We start from the raw sequence: 24,704 nt of genomic DNA on the forward strand, positions 1-24,704 counted from the left end.
ATTTCGTAATGAATTCGAACTTGTCTCGTAAGCATCTTAAAGAAAACAAAAGCTAGTTTAGATCTTTAGCAATATAGTAGTACGTGTATTCACGCGTATTCTATGTATACATACATACATATATATAAATGTATAAATAAGTTTGTAAGAGTGAGCTGAATATTCGTGATCGACTCGCTCGATGAGGTCATGCGAAGAACCTTTTTACATGGAGAACGTTTCGTGCTCCTGTACTAACTTTCTATTCGATGTTGCATAAGAGATTATTACTGCGCGAATGCGCAGAACCCATAACAGGACGAAGGATAAAAACAATTCGGAATTGCTCACCGAGAAAAGTTTCGCTTTTTGCGAACGCCATCGTAAAATTTAATAAACAGACTTTAGTAATTCGCCAATCTTACGAGGAATCGATTCTAACGATGTTGAGATTATAACGATTAATTCGAAAGCAAAGAGAACACGCTCCAATTTTTCCACGATATAGAGTTTCTTCGGTTTCGCGAAACTTTTGTTTCAACCACGGCAAACCGATCGAACGATCGATTCGACGAGGTAGAAACGACGATCCGATCTTGCAGAGAGGTCCGGTTTTTCGCGAGGGTCATTGTCCAGCACGGGTTATACACATCTCGTTGTAATACTTGACCGCGTGAGCGAACGAGCGCGCGCGCGCGCTCGCGTCTTGCCTTCTCGACGTGGATCCGAGCACGGAGTAATGCAATAATAGGCGTATACTAATGATACAGAGGGGCCTTTCGAAGTGCGCGGGGTTTGCAGCCGGCGAGGATTCAGTCACGTAGTTGCATTAAACTTAATATAAATAATAGCGGTTTGTGGAGCGTCCGAGAGAGCGAGCGCTCGGTATATACCCACCTATCTCCATCTTCTCATCCGGCACTCTCCAGGACCATAATACACCGGCCTCTACGTCCCTGGACTCGCCTCCACTTAATAAGCAGGATCGTCCTGAATCACCACGGCAGCCGTGCTCACCTCGCCTCTCTCTCTCTCTCTCTCTCTCTCTCTCTCTCTCTCTTTCACTCTCTCTCTCTCTCTCGCTCTCTCTCTCTCTCTCTTTCTCTCTCTCTCGCTCTCTCTCTCTCTTTCTCTTTCTCTCTCTCTCTCTCTTTTTCTATCCTTCCACCTACTCTTTCTCTCGCCTCTTTTCTCCCTTCGGGATCGTTACCGTTGTTGCCGTTGTTGTTTAGCCGAAATTTTCTTCTTTGCTTTCTTATTTTCTTTTTCCTCTCTATTTTTATTTGTTTATTTTTTAAAAGTCGAAAAATCATTATAAGCAAAACCGTTAATAAATTATCGACGAGAAAAGCGCATAGGGAAAGCAACTGGTTTGATTACGTCGGCTTTATGCGATATTGAGGAAACAAATTTATGTAAACCTACTGAGAGAATTATCAGGCCGTAATGTACGTTTCGTTATAGATAAATAAGTGCTTGCCAACGGGGAGTACATAAAAAGTAAGATACCGTCGGATGAAAGTTGTAAAAGCGTCAAGTCGTGGGTAGGGTAAAAAACGGTAATGAGCGCTTAAATACCATAAATGCATCTCGAAGGCGCTCGAGTGCAATGGCATGGAATTTGATGGGGAGAGAAGAAAGAGAATGAGAGAGAGGGGGGAGAGAGAAAGAATCAATGAGCGAGTCTAGGAGATTGCAATTATACGTCCTGTTTTAAATCGAAAGCCTTTAGAGTTCGGACCGATGGTCGATAATCGGAGAAAAGCATAGATCGTGTATCCTACGATCATAGCGTATCCTCCCTTTCTGGAAGGTCTCTTTGATTGAACGAAAACTAGTCGCCGATGCGCGCTTTCGTAAAGTAATTAAACGTCGTCCGATCGATCGTTCGACGCAAAGGGACGAGCGAGCGTTCCTATTGTCGATGTCTGTGTAAAATCGCGTCATTAAACGTGAACGGTAACGTCGTTCGTCATCGAGTTTCAACCGATTACATTTCCTACATAGTGATAAAAAGGGACATGATACGCACACCTTCGATTCAAACACTATAGCATCATAATAATAACGCGGAAATACTTTATACATGGCTGATGATAAATAAATCGGTAATATCTGAATCGATCGAATGTTACGTACTGATAGAGAGGATCTCGATCAAGAACACTATAAATCCCGTCGGGAATTGGAACAGCCAACTTTCCAGAGTTGAAGAAATAATACGTGTAAGCATCCTTAGTACTATCTTGGTCCCTATTTCATCGGCCCCTCCCAACAGTGGCTCGGTAAGCAGGGCCGTTAACGTTATTAAATTATCATATCTGCAATTCAATGCTCCCTATTCGCTGCTACACCGTGTGCTTGCATGTTCTTACCTTGCATTCATAGTTGTAAAATTCCAACTAGCATTATTAAACCTTCGTCCGCCGCGGGTAATAACTCTTGACAGTGGCGTACTTACGAAATTCAGTGCCTGTCGTCTTCTATTTCTTTCTTCTTTGAAGTTTTTTTCCCGGGGATAGTGAATTTTTCAAATTTACTCGACAACGATAACGTTAACAACACCGTCAACAAGTCCTCAGGAACTAACGATACATAATAATTTATTCCTCGATTTAAATTCGTTCGTAGTAAACCCGGTTATATTATACGTAAGTATTTTAATGTATATATTTTATCTAACGTCCATGAAGACCCGATAAAGACGGCACTGGGAAGTCGAGTTACGCTGATTGTAAGGGCGAAGGGGAAATCGAGGCACGTTAGGGCACGTAGGGCCGAAGAAATAAACGTCGCGGAATACTGAGAAACATCTCGGCGATCATTGACTCGGTGGATCTGTTGCCCCGCGAATGAATCCATTTTCATTTTTAAGAGACAATAGATGTTAAGATCGATAAAAATTACACGTCTACGTTCGGGATATACGATATTATTTATAGAACCACGTTGTTAATTAGCTATGCCCATAATAATAGATGTTTGGCCTTTCTGCTTACGATTCTTTCTTTTACTTACAATAATCGTGCTAATAACAAGGTATCTTTTGCAGTCGCGAGCCACCGAACGTGCAACGGCCACTCCCCCGCCAACCGGCCGACTTTTATCTTTCTCTTGACGGCTGTCTCGCAAAACACAGGCCGAAAGAATGATTTGTATACGTCGCAGGTTTTATAGTGACTCGCGTCTATAAATATAGGCCGAGTCTAAAAATGATTTGTATAGGCTGCCTACCTCAGGCTAACTTTTGCGGCCCAACAATTTCCAAAATATCTATAATGGCGGCTAGTAGGGTTTGAATTCTACCTTTTTCGAGGTCTCTCATAATTACCAACGATACGTACTATATAATACGATAATTACGACTAGACGTGGAAGCTGTACCTTAATCGACTTCCCTTTTCTCCGTGAAATTTGTTTGGGGAAACCATTTTTCACAGTCGGACAGAATAATAATAGCCGGTGATCTCAATTATAACCACATGATTATATCGCCCTCGATCCGGTTCTTCTCTTTCTTTTTTCTTTTCTTTCTTTCTTTTTTTTTATTTTTTTAAATATTAATCCATTCTATGTAAACCGTCATACTTAAAAGAACGTTCAGTCGTAAGAACTTATCTTTTAATTCGAAAACAATCTTGGATTAATTTTACACGCTTGTCGGATAAGAGCTATAAAAATGATATTAAGAAATATGAATCTTTTAATGAGAAACGTAGCTAGCATATATTTTGTTCGAGCATAGTCGACAATGAGTTTTGATATCGCTATAAATAAGTCGAATAAAAAGGAAACGATACCGGCATTGACATAGAACGGGCTACCAGGCCGTTTCTGCTAGATAAGCATCGCATATATAAAGCGCTTGGATTCTCCCAGTGTCTCTTGCGTCTTCTCCTCTCTCTCTCTCTCTCTCTCTCTCTCTCTCTTCTCCTTTCTTCCTCTCTTCCTTTCTTCCTTTCTTCCTTTCTTCCTCTCTTCTTTCCTCTTTCTTTCTCTTTCGAATATCCTACGCGAAACAAGCGACTATCGAGCGTTCACAGACCGATCGTAAACTATTCCGTTCGTTGTGATAAAAAGCACGTGACGGTCACGTATACTCGTTGCTTCCGCTCGTATGCTGCCGTTATCAGCTCAACAGAATAACGTGATCGATACCCTTCGATGCGATGCTGAACGACGAAGCCTTTCTACCTAGTTTTATAGGGTTTCTTGTATAATATTTAACCCGTGATCGGTTCGAGCCGATCGAACGCGCCAACTGGCTGGACCACCGTTTATCATCTGTACTTTTCTATGTTCGTATTGATTTTAGAATCATTCTATCGGACGCTTCTATTTTTTTGTTCATCCTTTTACGCTCGCATTTTCTTTCGAAGTTTTTTCGTTCATAATCATTTTTTTTCTTTTTCTCTTTCCTTTTTTTTGTTTTGAAGATATCTAACTTATCAACAACAGACGAATATCGAAATATAATCATTTTCTTTATTCTTTGATCGCCATTAAGTTCGATATCGATTCGACTTAATTCGTTGTTCCCTTAGTTCATTCTTCGTAGAGATAATTAACTTAGGGATAAGACCAACACACAGCATTCATTTCTACGGATCGGTGTCTCTTTCGGATCGTTTTTCTAACCTTCCTCGCTTTTACTTTCGGTGGGTGATAAAGGCACGCTCGAAGTTAATGAATCGGAAGAAATAATGACAATAAACAAAATATGAATGAGGGACGGCACATCCGTAGTTTTACTTGCACGTCACGCACGCGTCTTCTCGCGTTTAGGTGAAAAACTACCCTTCGATGAGAAGCCTAAGGAATCGCCGAACTGATTGCGATGAAAAAGTCTGCGATTTTTTATAGCCATTAAAAACATTTAATATTTAAACTTTTATTAAATAATTTAGTATTAGACGCAGACATCTTACTTTACATATCAATAAAATAACGATAAAAAAACGATAAAATGACTTGTTATTGCATTTAAATCTAATTACGAATTTAAACTATTATAAAACAGATTATAAAAAAGATTTGGATACATGTACGCAGGTTGAATTCCAAGGGAAGATTATAACATTAATTACATACCAAGAGCAAATGGAAGGGTGATTTCGATTACGATGAGGAAGTTCTTGCTCGAAGAAGACAAAAGGGAGTTAGAAAAGGTGGTGGGAGGAGGGTGGTCGGAGATCTTAGCCAAGTCGAATGGTGCCGATTAATAAAAGCGGAAAAGCTCGGCGGTGGAGGTAGAAAGGATTTTCCAGTCACGTTCGTAGCCGGGAACGGAGTTAATTTACGAAATAAATAATATCTTCTTCTTCTTCTTCTTGTTTTCGCGGCGCGCGTCTGTTCCGACTAAGGGTAGAGGACGGGAGGGGAAAGGCGAGAAACGCACGCGGCTCGAGAGGAGGAGACTGAGGTGGAAGGCCTCGCGAACGGAAAGAGAAAAATAAAGAGAGAGAAAGAGAAAAAGAGAAAAAGAGAGAGAGAGAAGGAGAAAGAGAAAGAGAAAGAGAGAGAGAGATAGGGCAAAGCCGGAGAACCGGTAGGAGAGAGAGGAGGGACTCATAAAGCTGCCTACGTGTCGAGCGTAATGAGAACTGGTGATTTTTCTTTCGCCGGCCGCGAATGTAAAAGAAAAATGAAGGTGCTCTTTGTTGGTGTGCGTAGTTTTATGTGCGCGAGCGCACTCACTCCGCTGTCTCTGGTGCGAGGGTGAGTGAACGATAAGAAGAGACTGCGGATAACGTTGCTCGGTGCACAATAAATCCTGCGGAGGCTCGTGACATTATTTCCACGACGATTGCTCGTTCCTTCGATCGAACTCGAGTCGTCTTTTCTTGGTGACGGAAGCCGTGAAGAAAGAATAGTTTCCATCGAACGGGGGCGGAGATAGGGATATAGTTTTCTCTTGTTCTTCGATAGTCGAATCGAAACGAGAAATCGGAAATCAGTGTCTCGAGATGAAATAGAAAATATAAGCGAACGTATTCGAAAAGGGAAAGAATAAGAAAGAAAAAAATAAGGGAGTGAGTGGATAGTTGTACGGGTGGAACGCGAACCTCGGCCTTTCCTGCTACCTAATACCCGGGGCATATACACGAGCATCATTTTTATAGCGGCAATTTCATTTGAGCCTCGACTCATGCAGTGCTTTCTGATGAGCGAACTAAAGCAACCCTCTCAGTTTCCTTCTCCGCCTTCGTTCTACCTCCACCTCCACCTTCACCTCCACCTCCACCTCCACCTTCACCTCCGCCACCTCCTTCTGCCGCGACGCCATCTTTTCATTAAAACGCTTCATCTGTGAGCCGTGCCGAGGCGCTGCCCTCCTCCTTCGCCCGTAGGATGAGGGGTTCTCGGGAGGGTAAGGAGAAAAGCTATAGGGAAACCAAGAGGAAGAGATTCCGTTGTGGATGCGAGAAAGAAGAGGAAAAAGAAGAAAAGAAGAAGACGAAGGGGTGGCTGGCTTCGCCGAGTTTTCCTTCGTTTCATATCTCAACTCACACCATCCCAGCTCTACCATCCCCTTTCTTCTCTCTTCTATTCCTCCCTTCTCTCTTCGTCTTTCTCCTCGCCTCTCTTCCATTTCCACGTCCCGCAGGCAACTACAGCTAGGCGTGCTCTGATTAATGCCCCCGCTAATAACGTCTTCTCCCCGGGGAAAACTCGAGTCCACCACCCCTTCCCACACCATCCACCCACCCTGCCATGTCTCGACGCGAGCGAACGTACCGGTCTTATGCGGAATTAAAAACACATCTCGCATCGAGCGCGAGATATTGCGACGCGAGCATTGTCCAGCGAGCTTTTTCCAACGGCTTCCTATCGCTCCGTTCAAATGCGATACTAACAAAAAGAGCTCCAAGCTTTAAATATACTCGCAATACTTTTTCTTTTTTGTTCTCTTTCTTTCTCTCTCCCTCTCTCTCTCTCCTTCTCTTTCTCTCTCTCTCTCTCTCTCTCTCTCTCTCTCTTTCTCTTTCTCCCTCACTCTCTCTCTTTCTCTTTCTCTTAATAGACGCAATTTGTGTCGAATTTCGATATCGCAGAACGTTTCACTGAAACGATTATTTTCTGAGATTGGTAACACAGTGCTTGCTCTTTGTTTATCCTTCAAAGGATACCTCTGTATATCGCGTCGCAATACAATGCCGGCGCACCGAGATCCTTTTTTCGTTCGGGAGTCTCGGCTCTTTCATGGAACACGTGGAATTCCGTGCAAAGTGCAGAGCAAAGTATCCGACGATGGGCAAAATCTAGAGTGCAACGAAGAAGAGGACTGTCAGACTGTCGTCACCTCCGCGGGTCTTTGGCGTTGATTAATGGCCGTAATATTCTTCTCCCTTTCTCCGCCATCCTCTTATCCTTTGCTACTACCCCTATATATGGTGACCAAAGCAAGTATGACACGAAACGACGTGGTACGACTCAACGAGACGACTTCCCGTCGACGTTCTTGAATTTCACGTACTGCGAGACTCGCCGGAACTTCTCGGAAGTAATTCTCTCCAGGCAAAGATTGCTAAAACATCAAACTTGCCACTATAAGACCGTGTCCCTTTTCTTTTGCAACCCTTTTAGAATTAATATTGCTAATTGAATTTACGACGAATCTATGAAAGAGTTTGTTAAAGAAAAATCGTTAGAAAAGAGAAATTTATAAGAAAAATGTTTTCTAACGATATCGAAGATCATTTTACAAGCTAATACCTAAAGTGGAATCTAAGACAGGGTGGGAGAGAGGTGTAGGGGTACAAAAAAAGTAATAGGAAAAAAGTAATCGTTTCGACTTTTCAGGCATGGAGTCGGTTTTCCGAGTATCGCGGAAAACGTGGCGTCCTTCCAATAGGCTCGAACAAGTAACAAATCCTCGTCGAAGTCTGTTCGTATATGCCAACTGGACAGGGCAGTGTAGTAATTAGTCTCTTATAATGGTACATGGTAGAAGCTAGTAGACGTCAGAACCGGGAATCTCGATGGTGTTGATGAAAATCATTTTGTTTTCTTTTGCTATTGCGTAATATGCGGCTAGCCGAGATAAATGTTTATACTCTTTATTATCGCGTAAATGGAATCTATGCATGATGGATTTTCCTTGTTTTTGTAAAATGATCTAAATTTTCTGTATTCTTAATATTCCGTATACATATGTATGCTAGTAAAATGTAAAAAATTGTTTTCATGACAGTAAAGTAAAGGCTCGCATAGTTTAAAGTATATACATACATATATTCGAGGCGTTTCCTTAGATCGGAGAGAGGAGCTCGTTCAGTCACGTCGTGGCAACTTTTATCGCATGCTGCTTCTTACGCTTGATCATTTCCGCGGATAAGATCGCGAGGATGGTAGCGACGTAAGGAGACGAAGAAGCGTCAGGGAGAAACAGCGGCACCCCGGCCAATCAGGCCAAACCGGACGAAAGGGAGGCCGAGGATGGAATCTCAGGGCCAATAAGCGATGCAATCATGTCACCTAGCTTGCCGGAGCGGGCTCGAGCAGACGAGAGAGACGAAGAAGAGACAGAGAGAAAAGGGGAGGACGAGAAAGATCGACTCGTCGACGACGTGGAAGGTGGTACCCATAGGCTGTTCCCACGTCGTTAACCAACCGGGTCATCCCACCTTCGTTGTTCTCTTTCAAGAATCTTCTTCTCTGCCGCTTGAAAGCCGCGACTTTTTGCATTCGTTCCAAGGTCATTCGCAATAAACCGCGAGCTACGCCTTCATGACAAATTAACGCGCGCCAAGTGAATCGAGAAACTGCTTTACGAGCTTGACGTTTTTCACAAAAAAGAAAGAAAAAGAAAAGAAGAACGTTATTTTTACGATTTTTAACATAAACGCAACTCTGACGATGATACGATATAAGAGTGAGAGAACTTTGTGGAAGAGAAAAGGGCAGATTCGATTCAGAGAGACAGAAAGGGAGAGAGAGAGAGAAAGAGGGAGAGAGAGAGAGAGAAAGATAAAAATCGTGCTCAAGCAGGCGTGACAGCTCGTTAACCGTAATATTCGATTAGATCTCGATCGGTTAGATATCAGCATGAGCATCTCTTACATACCTGCTCTCCTCTTACTCGAACGAACCTGATAACTCCGGCAGACCATTTCTCGATGATTTCATACCTTTATCGCGAAATAATGATAATAAGAAAACGATGAAAGACGAGAGATCGAGAGGACAAGGAGAGCGAGAAGAAAGGATACGACGTTCCTTGATGGTTAAGAAGGCGGTTTAATTTAAAAAAAAAAAGAAAAGAAAAAAGAAATGAAAAGAAAACAAAAAAAGCTGGAATTACACATGGTTCATCGTTCATGGTGATCGCCCTTGTAGGGCTTCGTGAAGTTAACATTTTCAAATCTATTTCGATTAGAACTTTCTCGTTTACGAACGATACCTCTAATGATTTCAAATCGTCTAAGGAAGAAGGAACCTTAACCACAAAGCTTCTTTTATCCGACAAAGTAACTCGATATTTTTTCTCCTTTTTATATTCCACGATCTTATCTTCGTAACGATATTTTGGAAAGTCTCTTGAGGAGATCGTCGAGAATTGCCGTAAAACGTAACGTACCGGTTAACTATCAATGCGAGACAACGAGGCAATTTCTATACCGTTACCGATCGTCCGTAAATGCGATTTCGAATTAGAGCTCGTTACATGGTCGTTCCGATTAGATTAATCGTAATAGAGCCGCCTAACCATCTATGAAAAACGAACAGATGGATGCATCGTGCTTCGCACTCTCGTAAAATTACACTGGCTTACCGGCTTGCGGCATTGCATCAGATCTAAAGAAATCTTCTTTGGTAAATTTATCTATCGCACGATCGATATTCTTTTTCTCTCCTGAGAGAAAAAGAGAGAGAGAGAGAGAGAGTAAATTCATTTATTAATTTATCATTTTTCTGAAATTTAATTTATCCAATTTTATCCAGATTTGTTTAAATTTGTTAAAACAAATTGGTTATTTTTAATATAATTTTGACAAGTGTGTGTATATATATATATGTGTGTGTGTATGTGTGTGTATGTGTGTGTAATATATATATAAATATATATATATATATATATATATATATATATATATATATATATATATATATATATATATAATTATGCCATCTATTCGGTAAGATAGAAGAGTGATCTCTATTAACCCCGTGTCGTAGTCATCTTCTCTGCTGATAGAGTTCAATTTCGCGGAATGCAATGGACTGGTAGTCCAGGAGCTCGCACGACGCAACGTCATTACGCACACGTGTAATCCATTCGATCCTCGTTACTACGACGTCTTTCACTGCATTAACACCTGCACCAGAGAATATCCATCTGTCGATCGTGCCAGACGATTCGAATTTGTCCATTAAACGTACACGCGTTGAATTATGTTCTTCAAGTAAATTAGAATTTTTCACTTTTGTTACTTTTTGTTCCTTACTGTCATTTTGTACACTAATACATTGTACAGAAGTAATCACGATTAATATTACGATGTAAAATGATTTCTATCGAGCGCAAAGTATACAAGGGAATTATCTCGTTAAAAAGTAAAATAAAATTTCTGTAAATCACTATAAAACGCGGGTATTTAAAAATATTAAAATGAAATTTGCTTTCTTCGCTAGAACGAACTAAAAATCAAAGACTTTTTGCTCATGCGCAGTCCTTACGCATTTTTCAAAATGGATAATTCAACAATTAATTATTATCTATAATTACTAATATTTTATTCTCAAAATGAAAAATGTGTTTCCGAACGAACAATGGTATGAATGCAATGAAAAATGATTAAAAAAATAGATAGACTCCTCTTATAATAATAAATCCTTTAAAACACCAGTAGACGCGATAAGAGCTATTAAAATTTTGCATTAAAACGTTTAACGTCGCACATGGCATGAGTATCAAACAGCTTTGTTTCCATAACGAAGTAGGATAGGTTGAAAATCTACAGGCCATAAGGACGTGCGTGTTTATAGATGTAGTCGAGTCCGGTTCGTGCTCGCACACGTACATACGTTCTCGCACACGCGGTTTAACGCAGCAGGTCGGTGCGATATTTGCGCGTTGCATTATCGGAGACTCATCTGCAAGCGCGCATATAAATAACGCCGTCTGCGATATGCCTTCTCCCTCGTTTAAAGGAATAACCTGAACTCGCGATCGTTATTGTAATACCATTGGCTCTCTCGCCTCGATCTTCGATAAGCAACGTGGTTCGACTTGTAATCTTGACCGACATTATTAACCCTTAAATAACCATGCAGCGGTATTACGTTAATTTAAGTAACATTAAAACTTTCTTTTCATCAATCGAACCTGACGATTACTGACAAATTTCGTTCCACGATGTTATTTCATTTAACCCATATAAGTTTCATTTGAAGAACTCAATTCAATCACGTAGTACAAAATAGGTGAGAAAATCGTGTCTACGTCGATAGTATAAATGGCTAACCGCACACAGTTTGCTCGGAGAACAAGAGGGCAGAAGTCGTGTGAGATCGGGTGGTACGATAAATCGGTCTTACCAATAAAGTTCGTTACCTCCGGACACGCACGGTCGTGTAACGAAGGAGAAACGTCAAATTAAGTGAATTACGTGCATAATTACGATGCGTGCGTTTATCGTTCATCGACAAACATTCGTAATATGGGGTTACCAGTTATAGCGAAGAGGCATGTCGATGAGACTCGCACGAACTCTTCACATTTTGAAGAGTAGAAAAGAAGAAGAAGACGAAGAGACAGAGATATATAGATAGATAGAAAGAGATAGAGAGAGAGAGAGAGAGAGAGAGAGAGAAAAATAAACTCGTGGATATGAAGAAGCAGATGCGAATCGTATCTTATTAACACCCTAATTTTACTGATTTTGTTAATTAGTTATTTTCTATGAAAAAAGTGTGAAAACGTATTTAACATGTATCTAAATGTTTTAGAAAAGAAAACACGTGAAAGATTGGTCGGAGTGGCTCGTAGAAAAGTCAGCGCACGATTCGTTTCACATACTTATGAAAATTCTTCATGCGACGATCATCGTACGGGGGGTCTTCTGGCTCGGTTGTTAGGCGGAAGTCTAACAGCTAGTTTTGCAACGAAGTGTCAACGCTACGAAATATCACACGACCGATCTCAACCTCGTATTACGCGCCTTCGGCGCACGTTGATCGACGCGACGTTTATAAAAGTGATGAGTTTCCCGAGTTTCACTCGGGCCACGATTGTAGAAGAATGATTGTAAGACATAGAAGGAGAAAGAGGTGGAGGAGGAGAAGGAGGAGAAGGAGGAAGGGAAGCGAGTCTACCCGTGTCGCACCGCCCGATGAATATCTATGGGGTATGCAAAGTATTTCGTGTTCACCATAACAAGCACCTCATTGACCCATTGCACGCCAGGTATTACTATTGTTTCTACGGACCGAGGTATAGAACCAGTTTACTGGCTGGGTGGCATCAGAATTCAACTTTGACTTCTCCTTTTTCCCCTTTCTTTTCTCTCCTATGTGTGAATCTACGGCATTGGTCGAATCTATCGACTTTGAAAATGAAATCCAATAGAATGGATATATAAAATGTTTATTTATTTACTCGATATTATCGAAATTCAATCTTAATAGCGAGTACGTAAAAAGAAAGAGAAAGAGAAAAAGAAAAAGAAAGAGAAAGGGAAAGAGAAAGAAAGCAAGAAAGAAAGAGAGAGAGAGAGAGAGAGTAAAAAGGTCAATCGATTTGGCATAATGCGTTATCGCAAGAAAGTATCGAACGAGTAGCGTGGTCACGAGGTGCGAGAATCTCGATCCTTCGTTCTGATAGAATCTCTCTCTCTTTCTCTCTCTCTCTCTCTCTCTCTCTTTCTCTTTCTCTCTCTTTCTTTTTCTTTCTCTCCGTCTTTCTGTTCCTGGCCAATTACACCCGCGAATCGTGGAGGAGGCAACAACGAAGAAAAGCGAGTTGGCACCGTTGCTGTCGCACTCCTGCATATGTTAGCTACACCTACCTCAGCTCAGTTTAGCTCAGCTCAGCCTGGTAAGCTCGAACGAGCTGAGTTCGCTCCCACTTTCTTCTCCCGAAGGATCTTATCTACGCGTTGTGTTACGCTCGCTCTTCGTGCACGTCGTTTACGTACCTTAAGCAGATCGTTTTAGTCTTGCCGTTTAACGGCAAGCACCTCCCTCGTTTTGCTCTCTTTCTACGATCTTCGATCTTATGAACGCGTTCTACCTCGTTCGTGTAAAGCTGACGTAAAGACGTTCCTGCAAGTAGGTACATAAAATCTCGATGGAAGTCAACGAATAAAACGAAACTTCTTTTCGTTTACATCTTTTTCTTAGAATAATTCTTTCGTTGACGTCGTCTTTTTTTTTGTTTTTCTTTTTCTTTTTCTTCCTTTTTCTTTTTTTATGGCGAACCGGGTCATGTCACGTGCATTACGATCGTCGTAATTATTTCAAATCCCATCGTACATAATAATCGTACCTTCGTTGATTCGATTCGGAATACAATGGTGCGAGCATTTTTCTAAACAATAAGACACTGAAAATGTACTAACGCGGAATATGATATCGTGATGGATGAGAAAGACAGTATATGTTTGTATTAATTAAGCTGCGAAATAGGTAGCATCGGCTAGAATGAATCGTATACATGTTTCTTTCTCTCTCACTTGGTATACGCGTGCACACGCTCAACTATGGACGGGGTTCGCGTGCGCGGCGAAAATTGCGTTTCCTGCTCATGCCGATAATCTCACGGGGTAGCTAAGTATATTTCCCCCCTTTTCACAATTAGTTCTCTCCTAGCTTTAATCACCTTGCTTCTTCGCGTTTATCCTGAATTAAAAGAACCTACATCGTCTTGAACTTATCAACTCGTATATTATTTCCAACTTCAACTTTATAGTCTAGTCGATCTATGATTTTAAATTAATCTACGATCGCGTATTACTTCTTTTGTACTCTCGTTCGATCGTTCGATCGTAATCTCGATTAAATGATCGTTTTCCTTTTGCTTTCAAACGCGAAACGTAACGGCCCTTGAATTATTCATTCCTTGAACGGCATTAATTTATGATAAAAAAGAAAATCTGCATTTATTCGAGCCTCCTTAAGGAACACTTATTTTTCCTTTGTTGTGACGAGAACTCCGCACGGAATCCCACTCGGGCTATAATGTTTCTTTCTATGTTAACCCCTGCTGTTAAGAAACGGCATTGAGAACGGCTATAAAAATTATTCCAACTTGAAGATATTCCAATGCGCAGACATGCGAAGGTATTGTCTCTGCAGGAGCCTCGTGGCATCGAGTACCTACGTTTTTCTGCTTATCGTATATCAGTTCACTCGGATCACGCACGAATTCCATCGTCGTGTCGATTACGAACAAGACTTACGAATTGGCTTTAAATTTCGCCATATTTTTATTTTCAAAGCGTTTAATATTTTTTTCTCAGTTTTTAATATTTTTTTTCAATATTTTAAAAAGTGAAAACATTGACAAGAAGAAGAGGGGTTAACGATATTCGAGCTACTTCCTGGGTGTTAACCTCTCTCTCTCCCTCTTTCTTTCTCTCTGCTTGTCTCTCTCTTTAACTCGATGCAACCTACCGTGGACCCAGAAAGAGAGAAGAAACATATGGAGCATCGTTGGGTTAGCGTGCGGATTCGCAATGTATCATGAAAAAGGGGGACTGAGGGAGGGGGCTCTCCGTAGGCACGCTCGTGTGGCGTCTTTCCTTCGGTAGGGCCCCGCTCGATACCTATCGCTTCCAGAATCGACTCGCGTAATTGGCCGCCTAAGAACGTACGATATTGCACCATGCAAATGCGCGCGTTCGCCGAGAGACGAGAAAGGGAAAAAGGGCTAAAACGCAAGAGCAGGAACGTTCGCACGGTTAACCAAGCGCTCGGCCATGTCCATCGAAATTTATTCCTTTTAGCAAAGGTGCTAACCGTACCCTTACGAAATTGACGATCTTATCGGTTAAACAAAAAAAGAATCTTTTATAATCATCTTTTTCGTTAACAAATTTTTATTCGATCATTATCTCGTAAAATCAAAATTTATATTTTATATGATGAAAGTTTTTCGTGCTTTTCAAGACACCGTATAGATCAAAGAATTCCCACAGTAGTCGAGCTTTAACGCACCGTACCGACATGAAGTCGTCATTTTTACGATCGCAAAATTTAACGGACTCGAGCGCGGCTCATTAGCGGGTCGTAACTAAAACGGCGAACGCTCGGAGAAAATAGGCGACGTTAACGCGCCGTGACAGAATAATTTGCGGGCTAAACGTCCCTTCGGTCTCATTAAAAATCTCCGAGAGAGAGAAAGAGAAAGAGAGAGAGTCGAGAACTGCAAACTTCCAAGCCGAACCTTGTGTGTTAATACTCTTCGTGTTACGTGGTTACGTGTATGTGGTGCGCTAGCACCATACATATAGGGTGTTCAGTTGACATTATTTCTCGAAAATATACTAATGAAATTGGATCAATTAAAGAATTTTTAAAAGATCTCAAAGATCCAGGAAAAGATCTTTAATCAAAGTTTTTCGATATTTCGATTCGATCGTTTTAACAAATATGATTAGATTTTAATAGAATGTTTAGATAAATGCACATGAAACATCCTGTATCTGTTTTGTCTCCGTATATTCGAGATTGCTACGTACACGAAGGACACAATCCGAGAGTTTCTCTTAATTGGTCGGTTTTTATCCATCCGGCAACAAATTGTTCGCGTTGTAGGTATGCCGGTTCAACCCTTTTCTTCCTCTCCCCCTTACTCTTCCCTCTTCCCCGAAGAAGGAAGAAAGACAAAACGACTTTGCTTGTCGTAACAAGTGAAACGAGATAAACGGCCATGATGGACGAGAGGAAATCGCATACGCCCCGCAGCTTTTCTTCGCTTTGGTTTCGCGAAGGAGGAGCGAAACGTTAGGAAGGAGTAAAGCAACCGAAGGAGCCAAGCACCGCGTTACCACTTCCGTGAAATTCTGAAAGCTCCGACGTCGTTTAATCGTGCAACACGACGATTTATCGTCCGCCACGAAGACGCGCCAGTTGAAACTTTCCGGGAAAACCGAAAGTCGTTAAGGTGCTTCGAGGATCGTCATTGGTTTCTTCGATATCGATCTTTTCTTATCCTTCTTCAGGATTCCTCTTGAAACGAGCTTTCCGCGTTTCTTACCGAACGCATAATATCGATCGAGAACTGCTCGGCTGGTCCGATCGGATCGTAAGTGAGCTCGAACGTTTACGTCCGAGTTCGCGCGCGCGCGCTCGCGCTCGTACTCCTCCGATCTGTGATTCAGACCTCGCTTTGACGCCAATCGTTGTTGGGTTCGATCGATAAAAATCTGTAACCGGGTGTAAAGTCGAAGAAGAACGATCTTCTGGCCGAACCTAAATGCATCGAACTTGCGTCCCGGGAGCGGAATCGCATTATCGCTTCTCTCTCTCTCTCTCTCTCTCTCTCTCTCTCTTTCTCTCTATCTTTCATTCTCTCATTCTCGAACCGATCGAGTCGTAGCTTTTTCTTGAGTTCTCCCACCAACTGAGGCGTCCCTCGAGGTGATGCCCAGGGACCAGTTCGCTGGAGATCAGAAATCAGCCCGAAAAGCGGTGCTTCCGACGACAATTTCGTCGGTCGTCGCTCGGTCCTTGCCGATCGTCGATCGTCCTAAGGGGAGCCGCGCATTATTCCACGTTGCTTTTTCCACGGCTGGGATTTACTAAAGCAAGATCAGATTCCGCGAATGGATTGGACTGCATTCCGTTCGCACCTGGCTTTCTGTGCGTGGCTCGTTGCCCTTCTTCTCTTCTTTCTCCTTCTTCGTTGTTTCTTCTTCTCCTTCCTTTTCCTCCTCCTCCTCCTCCTCTTCTTCCTCTTCCTCCTCCTCTTCCTCTTCCTCCTTCTCCTCCTCCCCCTCCTCCTCCTCCCTTCTTCGCGAGTGTCGCTTCTTCTTTCCCTTCTCGCTCTTTAAAAACAAGAAAGAGAGAGAGAGAGAGAGACAGAGAAACTCGCAACTAGATTCGCGTGCGAACGATTCGACTATCTCGCTTTCTCTTTCGAACCCTCTTCCCTTTGTATCTGAAGAAAGAGAAACGTTAGGTGGCACGCATAAATACGCGCAAACAAGAGTGGCCTCCATCGTCAGTGGTTCGCATGAGGATTCTCTGGACAAGATCGTGGCTTTTAATAGCAAACGAAGCTTCCCCCGGCCGAAGGATGTCGCGTCAACTTCTTCTCTTGTTTCACTCTTTACGTCTGTATTTCTTCTTTTCGGTTCATCATTTCGCTTCGAAAAGCTACACGTTGTTTTGTCTTTGGCTCTCGTTTCCCACAAATTTAACTACATTCAATTTAATGATCTTGACTAAGAGAATAATTTATTATACTTACGTACGTCTGAGTTTCTTTCTTTGACTGCAAATAATGTTCTACTCGAACAACACTTTGGATCTCTAATTAGAAAAGGGAAAAAAGGAAAGAAAGAAAGAACGAAAGAAAGAAAGAGAAAGAGAGAGAAAGAGAGAGAGAGAGAGTCCTCATCGCGTTTTACAAGGTAAGAAAACGTTTCTCATTAAAACACTCTTATTGCCATTCTCAGGTTGCCACGCTGTCTTATCCCCGTCATACGCTCTCCCTCGCTGTCGTTAGATAGACGGCGGTCGTATAGACGACGATTCGATAGGCGAGTCGTGACACTATGTGTTTCGGTACGTGTTCGGAAAGGAAGAGACACTAAGCTTGCCGCCGGGTGTTCCGCAGAGAACGAGAAGCAAACAGGCCGCGGACCAGGACAAGGGAAAGTAACGATGTATTTGCGTAATTCGATCTTAGAATGCATGCGCGTGCAACTCGTTGAGAGAATAGCAAACTCCGAGAGCGTAGCAACTCGAATCGTGCGAAGTTTCGTTTCCACGACGGGAAGTTGTTTGCGATGCGAAGTCCAAAGCGAAAACGCGATTTATTATCGTTAATTAAAAATACGCAATTCGAACGATATGATTACTCCCTAACGATATATCCTTACATTGTTGCGTTTCTTACATACATATACACGTTATACGTGAATAGTCGAGGAAGTTGGTACGGTTAATTCTACGAATCGTATAAATCGCACAGAATTATCTTTTATACCGTAAATCATTTAATATTATAGTTTATTTATCACAAGAAAACTTTTCTCTCTCTCTCTCTCTCTCTCTCTCTCTCTCTCTTTCTCTCTCACTGTCTATCTATCTGTCAGTGTTTGTTTCGTAATAGTCGAATCGGCATTTCTTTGTACTTCTCTTCTCGTTGGCTCGGGGACCTCATCGACCGATCGTTCGATTGAAATTTATTCCAAGAACGTGTTTTCCATGTGCTTCCAAATGTCTCCGGACTCTAGGTATTTGATATAACAAAATGTACCTTTCATTCCTCGCGCGATCAACGCGGTATGCATACCGACACGTAATTTTCAGTAGAACGAATCAACCAATGGCAAAGTTTTGTAGACAGGTTCACGACAATCACGAATGTGATTCTTGGTTATTATCATCTTAATGTTATTTTCTGAATAATCTTACGTTAATTGTCAAGCAACGTTTGTTAGAAATAAATTCTTTCTCGGAAACATTTAATTCTCGTGTTTCATCTTTCGTGTCTTTCGTCTTAATCTTTTTAAATAAATGTTTTGATGAAACATGTTTGTATTTGAATGGCGAGGTGGACACAGAGGTGAGTGTCACTGCCGAAGGACAGTTTCTTGCGCGTTGGGTGCGCCCGTAAAAAGAATCGTATCGAGTGGACTCGCGTTGCGTCCTCCTCGCGAGCTCGCGCTCGATCTAAGGCTGGCAGGACGACTTGGTCCGTGCGACGGATTCGTCGCTATGCTTGGTATTTTCACGAGAACTCTTTGATTCCGTCGCGGCAGAAATGCCCGTATCGGGTCGCAACGCACCTCTTTTACCCCCTTCTGCTGTTTCTTCGTCTTTTTTTCTTCTCTTTGTTTTTATTCTTTTTATTCTCTTTTTTTTCTTACCTATATACTTTCGTCCTTTTTTCATTCTCAACTTTGTCATTTCATTGAAAATTCAATTTCTATTGATCTATTCGACATATGTCAATTGTCGTGTCGTGCCTACGCACATTTCGATTTGTCGATATGAAATATATACATATTTATATCTATATATGTACATATATAAAAGAAAATGAAAAAAGAAAAAAAGAAAATCCTTCCCGAAAATTATTAAACGTACGAATGCATATCAAGCGCACGTTGCTGCGCCGCGTTGCCTGTCCGTACGTGAGCACGCATGCGCACGCTTTTTGCTCTCAAAGAATGTTGAAACGGCGGTTCGTTTGAATCGGCTGCTCGACAGTATTCTCGGCTTAAAGTCCGAGAGCTTGCCGAGACGATTGTTACCGGACTGCTCGCCGCCATTCGACTCTGATTTCGTATGAGCGGAGCGGCACGGCCGCTTGATCACCTTGGAATTTGTAGCTCAATTATACCGATCCGCCATTGCGCGCTCCTCTCTTTCCTTCCACGACAACAGGGAATGCGCCCTCTTCGAATCGACCCTTTTATTAATCGATGCGCGAGTTATCCTCCTTCGATCGAGCCTATCCGATCAATTCGACACAGTTCTCTCCGATTTTCACTGGTACAGAGCCTTACACTAGCTGCTAGTCAATCTCGTAGATCGATTCGCGGCGATTCGACTCATATTTGCTCGATGTTTCGCGATTAGAGGGTTTGATTAGATGACTCTACTATAGTATTCGAGTTCATTACGTAAACATCGTCAGTTCATGCGACCTGAATAGACCTTTCACGACACAAACCCAGACAAATAAGTAGCAGGCAGGTATTTATGGAACGATTGAAGCTATTACATTCGTTCAACTATTTCATGCGATAAGAAGGAGACATAAAAGAAAGATCGAAAGGACAGATGATGATACTTCGTAACTACTATCATACAAATTCATCTACCATTTCGAACGGTACTTGATCATTTTATATTTGAGAAATGCGTTAAATCAAGTAGGTTGCTGACATCGCTGAAACAGCAGTATAGTTGAATTTTCAACCAAGTATAATCTTTGCCTGGCGAATAGTCTAGAGTGCTTCTAAATTCGTAAGAATTACGTGCGAATCGCGCGAACGCTTTCCGAGATGGCCATCGAGCGCCTCAAATGCTCGCTGTTCCTAGCGGGGTGGCGGCTTGATTTATCATTGCGAGGAATGCAGATACTTCATAAATTATATACATCGGACTTTGGACGTCGGACGTCGGACGTGCATGCGTTTCTGCCGAGCAGACTTTGGCTGGCACGCCAAGCACGAGGCCGGCACTCGGATGCCACCCTCTCTTTTCTTTCTCCCTCTTCCTACTTCTCCTTCTCCTTTTCTTCCTTCGCTTCATCCTCTTTTGCACTCCTTTATCGGACGTCCGCAAAGGCGCGAAAACGAAGGCGTCGCAAGTTCGTCAGGGGAAGATCGTTTTCGCGCGTTTACGAGTCGCTCGAAAAGGGAAGAAGAAGAAGAAGAAGGAGGAGAGAAGACAAGTAATTTATCCGCGAGTAGCTTTGTCCTTCCTTTTCGACAGAGAAACGACCGTTCGATCCTCTCTCGCATTCAGATATGGCGTAAGCAACGCTCTCGCTGCGACAAGAAAGCGACGCGAGAGTTGCGTCCCTCCGAGGCCACGTAGCTCTGCCATCTTTAATAACCCACCAGCGCCATATTGCCGGATTCCTTCTCTCTTTTTGTCATAAACGAGAGACGACAGCGAGGTTAAACCTGGTTGTCAGCTGTCTTCCTTGGCTCTCGAAGAGACCTCTGCATAATTTTATGAGTTACTCCGGTGTAAAGTAAAGTATCTACAAAAATTCCGATTTATTTTTTTTTTTTTAAATCACATCAACCTCGTTTATTTTATCGAAATGAAAACGAATCAGAGTTGATAACAGGAAAAATATGAAAATGTCGGATAATTTTATTACAGATTAATCGTTATGCCGAAAAAAGTGAAAAAATATTTTTGATAATTGAATTGATTTTGATTAGACTCACCAGTCAATTTCTTGCATAGGGAAGCGAAGAAGTTAAGAGGAAGAGGATTGGGCCATACGTCATCCTTGATGGTACGCTGCGACCGTTGTCCTCGCGATTCCCCTCGTCCTTCTTGCGCCGTCGGGCCGCGTCGCGTCGTACGGGGCACATCCTTTATAGCTTGTACACCGACACCGTAGTCTCGTACGCGGGAGCTCCTCATCGATATGTATGGATGAACACGCCGCCGGAATTTTAGTTGGTCTCGCCTCCGGATGCGCGCCGTACGTGGCGGTTAAATAAATAGATCGACGCCGCGCTGTGTCAGCGCGAAAAAAGCGAGACTCTTTTCGTGTCCATCTCTTGAGTCTTACTTCGCGCGTCCATCCGAGAAAGAACCTTCGCGTTTCGTTTGGAATCTTGGTATCTTCGTCGTTGGTGAGTCTTCGTAATGAAAATCGACTTATCTCTTCGATAATCTTTATGAGAATCTCTATGTGAAATGCCGATTAACTGTACGATTTAATCTTATATTATTTTCAAATTTCACTGATAATTATTTGTCTCTCTGTAACATCTTACATATCGATTCGACCTTGAGAATAATTGACCTACATTCGGAAACAAAAGAATTCGGATTTTTCCTGTCGAGTTAATACACGGAATTACAAAGAGGATCTTTCGACACGCGATAAGAGTATCGGTAGGTACAAGCTGGAATCGCGACTTCATAATCGCGAATCGGACTATCCATCATTGTCAAGGGTCCCTCTTTCTCTTTTTTTCTTTCCCTCTCTCTCTCTCTCTCTCTCTCTCTCTCTCTCTCTCTCTCTCTCTCTCTCTTGTGAAGAAAGATAGCTAGCAAAAAAGTTTCGCTGTACGTTGCTGTGTAAACGACCACGCCGACGTGTATCGCTGAGCAAGGCAAAACAATTATAAATTATTTAATATGTCCCGTAGACTCGGGGCCCGTGGCCCTTCCTAATTGTAAGGCAAAGGGGCCCGGAGAGTCGATCCTTTTTTCGCTTAACCATTCCCCATCGTTCCTCCTCTTTCTCTCTCTTTCTCCCTCCCTCCCTTCTTCTCTCTCTCTCTCTCTCTTTCTCTCTCTATTTCTTTCTCTTTGGTAGTATCGTTGCCACCACCGAGAGATCTTCCTTGCGACGACTTCTTGAAGGTTTTCTTGTCTTCCCCCTTTCTCTCTTGCTCTTTCTATCTTTCTTTCTCTTTCTTAGCTTCCTCTCGCATCACTCTTATCTCTTCCTTTCTTTCTACGGTATCCTCTGTATCCGCATACACGTGGAAAAATGTGCACGCACGCGCGCTCGATCGCGACTTTTTTATTCGATCTTCTTCGTCGCGAACTTAGTCGTTCGAAGGAGCACCCAGGGTCGTTGACCCTTGAGAATAAATGCATCGATCGATCGTAATTTAGGTACCTTTCGTTCGACGAAACGAAGATACGTATCGCGAGATCGATAGGACACGAGAGAGAAAGAGAGAGAAAAAGAGAGAGAGATGCAAATTTGAAAAGGATCTTTTAAGGACGATTGACGAAAGTTTCTTATTGTTTTTGTTTCTATTGTAATATCAATGTGTAGGATTAATGATTTACATTTTGACAATTACTTTTACTTTTAATTATATAATTTTAATTATATATTTCGAGACAGAAAAAGCTTGCTCAAAAGAGCAAGAGAAAGAGAGAGAGAGAGAGAGAGAGAGAGAGAGAGAGAGAGAGAGAGAGAGAAGTGTGCTATGCTAAGAACAAATTAGTCGACGATCTTTTCGCGAAACGATCAACGTGCCGTAATTGATAAATTAACATAATTTCGATCCGTAGATCAAGGTCGTTAACACTAATTACGGTTAACTTATGCCCTTCGTTCGTTAAGATCTTAGAGGAAATTACTGAGCAAGTCTCAAGGGTTTATATCTTATGAAGAGAAGATACGGTTAATTGGCAGGATATTTTGTATATGTAAAGGAGATTATCGAACGATAAGACGAATAAGAATAAGAAAGAATCGCAATTATCCGAGTCGTTATCGCGTTTTCGTAATATAGAAACTATGTTCAAAGATATAGAGAGGAGGAGGGTGGAACTCTCGGAGAAACTTGAGTCGCCTTAAATCCGAGAACAGTAAATGGCACATAAGAGCGAGCGTTGAGCGAATAGTCGGTGTATTTGTCTCGTGGAATGCACGCCTGCACTCGGCCGCAGAAGCTGCAACGACAAGGAGCAGAACCGTGGGAAGCAAAAAGTAGCTTGAGAACCTGTACGAGCTACGATAGGTCGCTGTATATACTACGAGCTATTCCGGCTGAAGGAGGTGTCGTTCTATCCCTACCACGAAGCCCGCCTACGGTACGGCCGGTTTATCATCGATTTCGTATTTACCTATCCCGCCTTCTACTTTTCTCAGCTCCTTTCGATAAGACGTTGTATCCTGTCGGCACTGTCCCAACTGATTTGCGAAAGTTACTCCTTTCCCTTTCGTTTTTTCAAGATTCCTTAGAGAATTATCGGCACAAACGTGTCGATAAAATGTCGTATAATCGTTAGTAAGTTACAAGAACACGTTTGCATTGTCGGCTAGTTAATCCTGTCAATGAAAAATAAATAGTGTCTAACGGCAAATGTTAATCATCGTGCAGTCTTCTAGTTATATGATAAAGTCGCGAATCACGTTTTCATCGGTTTGTTCATATTCGTCACGCTGAGTCGTGAAAAACAGAAAGAAAGACAGAGACAGAGAGAGAGAGAGAGAGAGAGAGAGAGAGAGAGAGAGAGAGAGAGAGAGAGAGAGAGAGAGAGAGAGAAAGAGCGTCGATCGTCGCTCGACTTGCTTCGATCCTTCCTTCCGCGCAGCCTCCGAGGCCGCGAAAGAACGCGGCTCGGGAGGGGACCGCGAGAGGGGCCGCGAAGAACGAGGGAGTGGGAGAGAAAGAGAGCGCGTCGCGCGAGCGGTAGGGAGATGCGGAGAGACCGTTCTGGACCAATCGAGAAGCTGCATCGCGAGGCTCCACCGTAACAGTATGCAAACCGCATCACCGCCTCCACCTCGAGTGCTCATCGAGTATGCAAACTCCTTTGCGAAGCGCTCCGCCCATTCTCCCTGCCTTCCACGCATCCCCTCACTCCTCACCCTCACCATCACCCCTCCAATATTTTTCTTTCGAATGGCGCTTAACCCTTTCGTCGCTTTCCCAAGAATTTACCCTTGAATTTACCCTTGGCATTTATTTGGATTAAATCTATTTACGAACTCTTTTATACGATATTTCCTGTTTCCTTTTTTTTTCTCTTTTGACGGACGACGAAACGAAAGAGATTTTCAACAACTAATTATCTGTACGAGGATGTTATTATTTCTATATTTCTATCCGGTTGAAACAGATGGAGCTTCGAGGATTGTGAAAATTTGTGAAATTATTGTTTTTTAGATCGATGAAATTATCAGTATCCCTTCCTTCGTGATAATATTTTCATTTGATTTTCTATGACCCTCACTTTCTTCGTTGTTTAAGGCTGAAAGCTCTTCGCGTCTTGGTTTTCAACGTTTATTGCGGGAGTCCCGGATGACGATGCGAACTCCGTGCGACTTAATAATGGATTTTGCAACCTGTCCTTACCTTTACGAGAAATCTCTCTTACAT

At 42.3% G+C, this 24,704-nt stretch overlaps 1 protein-coding gene across 1 annotated transcript in view; it reads right to left on the reverse strand.

Moving 5' to 3' along the window:
- The window catches only part of LOC124426783, a 33,161-nt gene extending 11,894 nt beyond the window's left edge, over positions 1–21,267 (reverse strand). The window contains exon 1 of the mRNA XM_046968891.1: positions 21,066–21,267. Within this exon, the coding sequence (XP_046824847.1) occupies positions 21,066–21,267 (202 nt within the window). The remainder of the gene's footprint in view (positions 1–21,065) is intronic.
- Between the last annotated feature and the right edge of the window lie 3,437 nt (positions 21,268–24,704).

This window comes from Vespa crabro, chromosome 9 (genome assembly GCF_910589235.1).
Source record: "Vespa crabro chromosome 9, iyVesCrab1.2, whole genome shotgun sequence".
Lineage (NCBI taxonomy): Eukaryota > Metazoa > Arthropoda > Insecta > Hymenoptera > Vespidae > Vespa > Vespa crabro.